At 37.8% G+C, this 12380-nt stretch overlaps 1 protein-coding gene across 1 annotated transcript in view; it reads left to right on the top strand.

Annotated features, from left to right (window-relative positions):
- The first annotated feature begins 2797 nt into the window (after positions 1-2797).
- LOC138711621 (uncharacterized) overlaps positions 2798-12380 on the top strand; it is a 31031-nt gene continuing 21448 nt past the window's right edge. The window contains exon 1 of the mRNA XM_069842756.1: positions 2798-3094. Within this exon, the coding sequence (XP_069698857.1) occupies positions 2798-3094 (297 nt within the window). The remainder of the gene's footprint in view (positions 3095-12380) is intronic.

Below are 12380 nucleotides of genomic sequence, written 5' to 3'. Positions count from 1 at the left end.
TAATTGGTCTTGGAACAGATTTGATTCTTGAATATTATATACTATACTTTGTTGTATATTTACGTCTAGTAACCTATTAATGCTAATACTAATAATAATGTAAAGGAATAAAAGAATAGAACATAGCAATACATTTCTCATTATTATTGAAACTATTTAGAATAACCTTCCAACATTAAGGTAAAGTACGGTGAGTAAAGAAGTCATTCAGTACATAGGATCGTGATTTTACTACATGTGGTGATATCTGGTAACAGTTGGCAACACTGACAAGGCGGAAATATTTGCTGTTTGGGAACTGAACTTACGTGATCCTCACTATAGACCCTAACTCTAACTGTAGCAAACACCCTTTACCCCCCAAGCTTGTAATTTGGATAAAACTAAAGTCGACCGTGAGCAGTCACATATCTCTTGACCTCAAGATAGCGATGCGCGAAAGTGTTCAATTTTTGGTCGAGGAACAGCGCTCCTAGTGAGTCTAGGTTAAACTATAAAACGTCTTTGGTGCTCGTGCCTGTATATTTATTTTTATATCCCACCCATTCCAGCTGCAGGTTACTTGCGACAGAGATAACAGCGGTGAGTAACTCGCTCTGGAGTTCAGATTAACAAAATTCACCTGCCAAAATCTCTGGCACCCACTTTTTTGTACTTCTGCGTTCCATATCATTCAACGCCATCAGAGTTTAATGTCATCATATCATGCAGGATTGTATCGTCCTTAGCTCCTACTCCGCGGGCAAAGTAAAGCAAATTGCATTTATCTAAAAGGTATAGCTTATCGATATAGAGCAGTAAATTCTGGTTTAAATTCAGTAGTACGGATAGTAACGCACAAACAGTTTCCTTCACAGTAACTTAAAGTGAGCGAAAGGTCCTTATATTACGTATGCTAAATTATTATTAGAACGAAATACTGTATTCACAAATAAAAAAGTGTCTACATAAAAATTCAGTTTCAAGTTATATAAATTATAATTAATGCTAATGTTCTGTATTTCCTTTTCAAGCAATTTAAAATATGCAATTCTAAGTTAAAAAGCAACATTACTATTGCATATAAAATGTATCTTTACTGAGCGTTTGTAAAGGAATAGAAGACAGAGCTGGTGTGATACTGATGTGGAGGACAATAAGAATAAAAGATGATAACGATGAGGAGAAATAGTTACTATCATAAGTAACAACTTAACCACAACTTTTCGTTCACAGATACAACGTCCACTCTACATTAGGACCTACGTCCATTTTATTAGCTGTCTAATGTCTGTAAGTAATAAAATATCTCCTCAATTTTTACAGTTAAACATAGTCAATGGAAATGTACTTAAGAAAATCTTTGCGGTTATGCAGTAGACCTATATGCAGGAGCCATGTTAATGACCAAACAAGACTTACACGTGAGACAAATTGCACTACCACCGTACCTCGACGACAATGAATGAGTCATAATCCGAATAGACGATGGAAATACCCATGTGCATGTGGCTTGACTGTACTCCCCCCCCAACAAGCCGCCTCCCCATACCCCTACTGCAATATTATGTGAACACTCTCCCAAACATAGTTATAGCAACAGACATCAATGCTCACCATGAACTCCTCCATGACAACCGCAGAAACCCCAAGGGGACACAATTAGCCACTCTACTTCCAAACGTATCCTACATCCAAATACCACTACCAGACCCCACAAGATCACCCTACCTCAATCAAAACTTCACCACACCTGATAAATTATTCACTTCCCACCGCCTACAACACCGTACAACTGATATCAAAGTTCTTGCCCCACTCAATACAGACCATTCACCAATCATCTTCAAACTGGCCTCCACCACCTACCGTCCAACTCCTGACAAGGAGACCATACTTACGAGAGATTTTTGCCACGCAGACTGGACCCAATTCAAGACGCACATTACACTGACCTACCCGACATCGTCATATCAAAACCAGAAGACATAGACCACGCCGACGAAATGTTCGTACAGATGCTTGAAGCTGCACTGAATATATCCATACCGACAAGAAAACTCACCACGGAAACACGCAGGCGACTACCGCCAAACATAATCAAACTAATAAAGACAAAGAGAGCAGCGCACAGACTATACACACGGACACACGCAGACGAAGACAGACGACTGTACCGTTCCCTTCAACAGGATGTACGAGAAACCATACAACGTTTTGAGGTGCACAGATGGAAAAAATTTATAGACAGACTTGACCACAATAGAACTCACAATCCCAAACTTTTCTGGGACGTGATCAAACGGATATGAGGAAAACACGCAAACTCAAACCACCCACTACGAGACGGACAACAAATAATATACGACTCGCCTGGTGAACTAGATCTTCTCAGCCGCACACTAGAAAATATACACACCACACCAGATCACCCATCTTTCGACCCCCAACATCTAGCATACATTACGCATCACATCACACAGAATCCTGATCTCTACGAGCCGCTTCCAGCGCCACTTCCGCGATCGACCGACGACCCACTCATTGACAACATCACTCCGCTAGACATATCATTGGAACTAAGAAACAAAAAAACTCTTCCCCCGGACCAGACCAAATCACCTACAACGTACTATGCCAACTGCCTCCCAAAGCACTAAATTATCTTACAGAACTTTACACAGGATCACTCATACTAGGGCACACACCAAAGCGCTGGAAACACTCTCACATTCTTCTCTTTCCTAAACCAGGTAAAGATGCGTCTGACCCACAAAACTACCGTCCGATCAGTTCGACAACAACATTAGCCAAATTAATGGCGAAAGTTCTCGTGTCACGACTACACGTCTATATGCGCAACCGCAATCTAATCCCGACCACTCAAGCCGGATTCCGACCGGGAGCGCAGCTACACGACCAGCTGATACGAGTGCTCACTCCCATTGAGAAGGCTTATACACGTAGACACTACAGCATCCTTATTGCCTTAGATGCCAAGAAAGCCTTTGACACCGTTTGGATTGACGCCCTAAAATATAAACTCACATCCTTAAATCTGCCACACGAAATCACACATTGGCTCTCCAGCTTCATATCGAACCGAACAGGACAGGTGAGACTCGGAAGGAACGAACTTTCTCGGACCTTCCGAATAGAAGCTGGAGTCCCCCAAGGCAGTGTCATATCTCCCACTATGTATAACATCTATGTGGCAGATATTCCCCTCCCTAATAAATCGCTAGTAGGACTGGCACAATATGCAGACGACGTCTCATATTGGGCAACACGCCCCGACTCCCCTCCGCTAGGAAGTTACTAAACGCAACAATCAGGCAGTATCTAAATTGGACAAATACGTGGAGGATCATAGTCAACACAGACAAAACACAGATATGCGTCTTCCGCCCTAAACTCCGGACTCGGGTCCTCCAGAACAACCCAATCACAATAGCCAACACTCAACTTCCACTCCAGCGGAATCTCACATATCTAGGAATACCCCTCACCTCCAAACTCTCCTGGACCGAAGTAGCTAAAGAAACCTGGAGGAAATATAACGCAGCCACCAGAGCAATAAGCTACATAAGTAGCATCAATCGACCCGGCTGTATAACCGAAACACTCCTCCACCTATACAAAGCATTGTTTAGATCCCTATGCATACATCCCTCTATTTTCCTCACACAAGCCCCTCCAACGACCCAATCGAAATTTGAAGCCCGCGAAAGAAGAATTCTCTGCCAAATCTTCCACCTGCACAGACGCACCAGAAACAACACAGTTTACACTACAAAAAAAAAACAAACAAAGCCACTCTTCACAAACCTAAACAACATAAAAAGGAAATACACAAATTCGGCGGAAAATCGCGTATATACACAACACATCTTCGTAAATCCACCGAACACAAACAACAGGACAACACAGGAGAAACTCCTCTACAACTACCACCAGCCCCAAACCACCAAACTAAAACACACAAACAAAACCGCAAACACGTGTTGGAAATTTGAATACTGTCTGAGAGGACACACGACAGCAACAGAGAGGCAGATCAAGAAAATAACACTACACCATGAAAGTCTCCATTACCATTCAGACGCTTCTGCCAGCGGAAGGGGAAACTTAAAAGTCTAAAAAAGTATGTATGTATGTATGTATGTATGTATGTATGTATGTATGTATGTATGTATGTATGTATGTATGTATGTATGTACAGTGTTCTGCCCAAGAGCAGGTCTTTAACTGGAAACCCAGCATTTCCCATTCTTCCCAATTTCTTGCTTTCCTCTTAATCTCCCCATATAATACCTTAATGTTGTGCATCAACTGATATCTTTTACCCCGAACTCTTGTCCCGTTCACCATTCCTTAAGCATCACAAAATAACAAATTAGGCCTACACAAAAAAAAAACAATCACTGCACTCACACACCTGCTGGCACTTATGCCAAAAATAGAGTCATATACAGTATGTAAATATATATTTATTATTATTTATGTACAATGGCTGGAGAGGGCACCCTGCGCGTATAAGTTTCTAAAACGGCCTCTGGCTCAAAGCCAGTAAAGTCAATAAACAACAACTTTCCTTAGAAAAGACGAAAGTATATAAAGAAGTATATTCCAGCATTTGAAAATTACAGCGCAAGGAATATACTCGGATTTAAAGCTACAATTAATCTTCGTGGAATTCAAAATTAGTGCAATAAAAGCGCTCAAGGATCGTTCCCAAATAGTATGGTAAAGGGATGTCTTTTTCGTTAAAACATTTGGCGTCACGCAGTAAATCTTAGACTTCAAAAATATTTCATAAATAATATAATTCGCATTGGCTTTTGTCGCTTTCTGATCCTTCCTCTTGTTTCATTGAAAGATGTAGAAGATAATTTAGACCAAATAGCAGACAGTTGTGAAGATGATGTCCAAGATCTTTTTGCATACATAGACAAAACATATGCAAGAGATCGTCTAGCAAGAGACTGAAGAGGGCTAGCTCCAAGATTTTCGCCCGCACTTTGGAATGTCTAGGGCCAAGAGAAATGTTAAAATCTTATGTTTTATTTAACGACGCTCGCAACTGCAGAGGTTATATCAGCCTCGCCGGATGTGCCGGAATTTTGTCCCGCAGGAGTTTTTTTACATGCCAGTAAATCTACTGAAATGAGCCTGTCGCATTTAAGCACACTTGACATCGAGCTGGCCCGGGATCAAACCCGCAGCCTTGGGCATAGAAGGCCAGCGCTATACCAACTCGCCAACCAGGTCGACTGGCCAAGAGACAAATAGAGTAAAGAGTACTGATAAATTATGTGGAAGTGTAGCACTTCCGTTTAAAAAAAAATCATTAGAACACATCATTCAAACTTTCGGACGTTCTACAGTTATCCGCGCGACACGTAAACATCAGATACTGTACCTTGTTGAAAAGGTAGTCTACATCCTGAAGCAACGGTAATTAGAACAAATTGTGGGTAGATATCAAACATATTGTAAACATAACAACATTAACCTGTATTTGAAAATCATAAGCTACAAAATTAAACTGTATTCGGTAGAACTACAAGAAGAAAGAGAACATTAATAGCTAATGTTGAGAAGTCATCATGTTCATAGCTGAGAACATCAATATTGCTTCCACTTTCACCTTGGAACACGTGAATTTTGATTCACAGAACTTCTTCGCTAGGCCAAGAGTTGAGCACGGGTAACCCGGTGGTCCTCCAGCCGACTACCTGTACAGCAGTAAGCCCACTAAGCCTACCCGCGGTCCTCGTGATCTCTTGCTTCAGAGTTCGAGCTCGAGGCAATGAACTCTAGCCCAACAGAGATCGAGACCGCTAGCCCGCGGAGCCCAAGCAGACATGCCTGCAAACCGCAGCGATTCCTTCACAGTTCGCTTCTTTACTTGATGCATAATATTTCTGTAGCATAAATAATCTTATTCATTTGGGAATAGTACCTCAAGTTTCAAACAATAATCCCATATCTGGGTTGGGTGAAAAGAATTTTAGTACATCACGTTATTGTTTTATCGAAGCTCCATAGTATAAGAATTATTTCATACTTCATATAATTTTCCTTTATTAATTGTAAAATATTTTTCATTTGTTTTAGTAAGACAACATTAATTCTGTCATTAACAAAGGGATTGCAATGCCGCATATTTTATTTCAAGATACAAAGTTACACAACATGAATTATGGTACAAATTGCACAATTAAATTAATAAACCGTATCCACATAGCAGACCTAAATAAGAAAATTTCATATTTCAAGCGTATGGTATATTCATATAGGTACGTACGTATAGGTACGTACGTTTGTATAATTTGTATTCGATACATTCCATTCGGTGAAATCGCACAGAAAGAAATTCGCCTTGTTTAAATTGTTAGCCTGCTTACTTATAAATGGTATTTCACAGAAACCAGCCCTCACATAAGCCACCATCGGTCCCTATCCTGAGGTAAATTAATCCAGTCCGTAGCATCATATCCCACCTCTCTCAAATCCATTTTAATATTACCCTCCCATTTATGTCTCGGCTTATCCAAAGTGTAGAGCGCTGAAATATATAAGATAGTATGACGAAATGATATTGTTACGTTTTCATGGTTACCAATTACTTTTACGATTATGGACATCTATTTCAATCGATGCATTTAATATCGTGCTAATTGTGACTTGTTTAGTGGTTAACAAAGCGCGTGAAATATGAGCAGAATCAATCTACAGCTGTAACAAATACCTAAAAGTAACGCTGTGACGTAGGTGTAGCCTAAAGTGTGATCCATAATCAAGTCTTCTGATAATTCAAGCAAGACATGGTATGGATCCTCAGTCTGCATCCTAACGTTTTGTGATCAATGAAACTTTCCATTAGAAAGATCAGTTGCATCCTTTTTATTAAATAATATAAGGTTAGAAGTTTAATTGGCATTAAATTAACAAAGGCTATATGCTATGTACAGTATGTATATTACTTCCAGCACAATATGATTAATAACGTGGCAATAATTATATAACTTGTGAGATACTAAAATTCGGAAGGGGTATTTAGTAAAACTTTACTTTCAGTGTACTTCAAAAATACAGCAAGGGACAATAAAATATAAATTCTTCCTACAATGTGATTTGTAATCAAGCCTTCGCTTACTTCAAGCAAGACATGGCATGAATCCTCAGTCTACAGCCTAATATGCAGTAGGCCTATAGTGATCATCAAAACATTTATATACCAGTATCTAATTTTATAAGTTAATTCACATTAAATTAATAAGGTTTTATTCTATACGCATTATTTCCATGTAGACCAACTTATGTTTTCAGCAAAATATAATAACGTGGCAATTCTTATGAAACATATGCGATAATTAAATTACTTTCTGTGTAAATATTTCAAAATGCTTTGATTTTCATAACAGTAGGGAACAATAGGCCTAATGTACAATCTCTTACGACAATGTGATTTGTAAAGAAGAAACACGTTAATTCAAGACAGATATGATACGAATCTCCAATCTACAGTATAACGTGTAGTGATCATCAAAACGTTTCATCAGGATCGATTTTAATTTATATTGTAAGTAGTCCCATATCTAAGATTAGAAGTTTCATTCATATTGAATGTGAATGAATGTATATTTGTCTTCAAGCAATATACTTTTTGGTGAGGCGGCACTTCACATTATTAGTATACAGTGCCGACTCACCGTTTTATACGCCACACGTACAAGTCATTTAGGAAATTACTTATTTTTAATTTATTACTGCAATTCTTTCACTAGTCTTTTCTTGTCTGTCATCAATTCTTCCACAAGTTTACTCCTAACCCATGATTATACCAAAAATACTATAACCCCTTCCTGTATGACACATTTCCCCTCAACATCTCTAATTATTTGCACTTTTCACTACTCACTTTTCCACATTGCTACTTTTTAGATCTTAGTTTTCTTTCCTCACGATTTATTTCCCTTCCAAACCATTTCCTTAAGTCATACTGTTTTTTCACCTTGTTTTCTCCTCTTCTGTCATCACTACTCCCTGAACTATCTCCTACTTGCGTTACTCCACTTCTCGTCAGCGTCGATGTTTCATTCATATTACATTATAAGGTTTTATTTCATGTACACTATTTGCTTGTAGGCCCTACGTTTCTTTCCAGCATAATATGATTAATAACGTGACAATATTGTAGAACCTATGCGATATATAATTTCGGAAGAAGCATTTAGTACATAATTTTTCGGTATGATTATTTCAAAATACTTTGATTTTCAATACAGTAAGATACAATCTCTTCTTACAATATGATTTATAATGAAGTCTCCGGTTATTTGAAGAAAGACATGGCATGAATCCTTAGTCTGCAGCCTAATATATAAGTTAGTGATCATCGAAACGTGTCATCAGAAAGGCAAGTTCTGTTTTTTAATATGTTTTCTATATTTAAGATTGGAATTTGATTTCGGATTAAATTGTGATTTTTTTTTATGAATATTAGCAATTCTTCAGAACTTGTGGGATAATTTAATTCGAAACGTGTATGAAGTACAAGTTTATTTTCAGTGTACGTATTTTTAAAAAACTTTGATTTTCAGTACAGAAAAGAACAATAACTTAGAATCTCTTGTTACAATGTAATTTGTAAAGGAACATCGCATCAATTCAAGAAAGATATGTCATGAATCCTCAATCTATAGCCTAACATATAAGTATAGTGGTCATCGAAACGTATCATCAAAAAGACCAGTGCTATGTTGGAATTCGAAGTATAATTCGTTTCACATTATAAAGTTTTATTCCATGCATATTATTTGCGGGTACTTTTATTTCCAGCGCAGTATCTTTAATAACGTGGCATTCTTGTAGAACTTATGCGAAATTTAATTTCGGAAGGAGCGTTTAGTAGATAATTTTTCAGTGTGATTATTTCAAAATACTTTGATTTTGAGTCCAGTAAGATACAATAACGTAGAAACTTCACTGCAATGTGATTTGTAATGAAGTCTGGCGTTAAATATAGACATAGCATGAATTCTCAATCTGCAACCTAAGGTATAGTGATCATCGAAGCGTTTCTTAAGAAAAGCCAATTCTATCCTGGGATTATAAGTTTAATTGGTATTACATTATAAGATTTTATTTTATGCATATTATTTGCGTGTACTTTTGTTTGCAGCATTATATTATTAATAACGTGGCAATTCTTATTTAAATTCCGAAGGAGTATTTAATACATTTTTAGTTGTTCTTTGCAAAACGTGTTATATCCACTGATAATATTTTGTTGGTTTTTTGCGACATGTTGTTCCTTATTATCTTCTCTATCGATAAAGCTACAAATAAAGCGACTAAACGTCTTCTGTCCATGGTAGAAAACGATTGAAGAAGTTAGGTGCAGATGCAAGGAATGTTTTATCCTCCTACTATACAGTTACATAATGTATTAATTCCTCAAATATGTAAAATATGTTTTGTTCAATCATAAATCCTCTGCTGCCACTATTACATTTGCAACCAAAGTAATTACTGTCCAATAAAAGATTCCTTTGTGTATAATTCATGCTATTTCTTCATTGTTGTGGTACCATGTTATTTTAATGATTTGAAGGAATTTTAAAAAGAATGTTGTAATGTTTTCAGCATTGAAGAACAGCTATGTACTGATTATTGTTAACAGGAAAAGTGCTTTTGTAGATACGATTGCAGTTTTAATAGTTGTCATTTAATACAGTGAATTGACAGTAATCATGAATGAGGAAAATAGAGTGGCAACCTCAAACAACAAAGTAACATATGCTGCTCCCGACAGAGCTCGAAAAATGACGAGAAATGAACAATCCTTGAAAGGAAACAAGGCGAAACGAATGAGGTTAGCTATGTTCAGTTACTGCGTATGTATTCAAATATTAGTATAAATAATTTATTTTATGCTCTATGATAACTTGTTTAGTTTATTATCGTTTCTATAATGCTTGTAATTTTATAATATTACTTTGTATTGTTTCAGATACACTGCAACGTTTCCCAAGACCCCCAAATTGTCAGCATCCACAAATTCAAAATTCAGATGCTTTGAATTTACATTACAGGATGTGAGATTAATCAACCAGAAGTTCTTCCAGGAGTCAGATTTACATGCAAAATGAAATGGTTCTGAAGTATGTGACGGTGCTATCACCAAAACGCAAACAATCTCGCAAGAATTCTTTCAGCAAGTCTGTATCAGTAAAATGTTACCGAGTAAATATGAAGAGAGGATAATGTTCACTCAGGTATGTACAGAGCAGTCTATGACATTCTCTACTACACTCGGCAGCAAGTGAGCCCGGCACGGTGTCAGCGCTTGTCATTCCCGGTGAACGGGGTCCGCCACAGTCGCACGCTACAGTCTTTCTTTCTCTGTCCCTGCTTTCTCTCTCTTTGCCTGCCTTCAAGGACATAGCACATGGCCACATTGCAACAGATAGCTGCTCTTTAGTTGTCTATGAGTTCTGTTGACGTTTGTATTGATGTACCTATGTCTTAGATGAAGATTGAAGTTTGTGGCTTTTAAAAATTTGTGATGCCATACTAAGCCACAATCTTCATCCTTCATCTAAGACGTACGTATATCAATTCAAACGTCAACAGAGCTCATAGACAACAGAAGAGCAGCTATTTGTTGCAATGTGTCCTTGAAGGCAGGGAAAGAGAGAGAAAGCAGGGACAGAGAGAGAGAAAGACTGTAGCGTGCGACTGTGGCGGACCCCGTTCACCGGGAATGACAAGCGCTGACGCTGGGCCCGCTTGCCGCCGAGTGCCGTAGAAAATGTCATAGACCACTCTGTAGAAATAATTCTGTTCCTAGAAGCACTTCAAATAGGAAGGTCTCGTCTTCAAAATTTATGTAACAAATTTCTCAAGCAAGGTGTTTGGTCAAAAAAACAAGAGGTGGCATTATTCGAAATAACAAATTTGCCCATAAGAGACAATCAGTTAAAGTATTAATTGAGAAATAACCATGTCAGAGTCACGACTGCAGATCAAAAAATGTAAACCAGCCATTTAAGCACTTCAGCTATGTGGGATAGTACAAGAAAGCTCATGACTAGGAGCTTCATGTCAATTATGAATACTTTCGAAGTATATTTGTTAATGAGTACAACATAATCTTTGCAAGTCCTGCAACTGATTGTGGTTTAACATGTTTACGAATGAAGGAGAAAATTAAAAACTGTGCAAATCCTGCAACAAAAGATGATTTTCGATTACACTTTAAACTATATGAAAAGCGAACTGATGTATTTTTCTTCTACTTAAGTCTAATGAAGAAGAGCATCTTACTTTGAGCTATGACTGCCAAAGAAATTAGAATTAGTAGAATCTATTCCCATGACATCAGCCTCAATACTAAGTGCAAATTATATAAAACATTAATAAGACCAGTCTTGCTGTATGGATCTGCAACCTGGGCAGTTGGCAGTGCCGACCTTTGTAGGCTGAGTATATACGAGAGAAAGGTTCTGAGGACGATATACGGACCAGTAAATGATGAAGGTAGTTGGAGGAAAAGATATAACTATTAATTATACCAACTTTTTAAAGCACCAGATGTTTGCAGAGAAATTAAACTAGGAGAGTCTGGTGGCTGGGCCATATCTGTAGGAAGGATGAAAATGATCCTTGCAAGAAATTGACTCTCACTATACCTTTTGGCACCAGAAAATTAGGGAGACCTCAGCTAAGATGGCTGGATGAAGTGGAGAAGGATATAATAGGAGCAGGTGTTAGAGGATGGAAAACAAAGGTGTTAGATCGAAGGACATGGAAAAGCATCATTGGGACGGTCAAGGCTGGAACCCGGCTGTAGAACAAAAGAAAAAGAAGAATCTATTCCCCATAGAATTGATGTTGTAATTAAAAGTAAAAGTTGCCCTATAAAATACTGAAATTCTCTCTCTAAAAAGTGAATGTAAAAATAACGTGAATATTTAAAATAAGTGTTCTTTTTTTTCTCAAAAAATTTTTATTATATTTATTTACTTTTCCTTCTCAGCATAAATTAGTTTAAAATTTTCTTGATATATTTTTTGCATAGAATGAATACTTCTTTATGTAGATGGGTTCTGTTAAATTGTTGTGCGTTTATCAATATGTTTCATCATATGAAGCCAGTTGTGTAGACCAATTTACAGACAGTCATCCACGGTGCGCCATAGAAGACTGGTCTTCACTACACACACTTTGAGAAGAGGTTCTGGGAGATTTGTTAGGATACCTCAGAGGAACAGGAGCTTCCGGAGAATACCTGTGTTAATGGATGCGTGCTTATGCCGGAGATCGAACCTGGGTTCACAGGATTGAGTCCAGCGCTCTAGCCACTGGACCATCGTGATGGTTTTGTATAA

Source organism: Periplaneta americana, chromosome 13 (assembly GCF_040183065.1).
Source record: "Periplaneta americana isolate PAMFEO1 chromosome 13, P.americana_PAMFEO1_priV1, whole genome shotgun sequence".
In the NCBI taxonomy this organism is placed as follows: domain Eukaryota; kingdom Metazoa; phylum Arthropoda; class Insecta; order Blattodea; family Blattidae; genus Periplaneta; species Periplaneta americana.
This window is presented reverse-complemented; position numbering and strand designations above follow the sequence as displayed.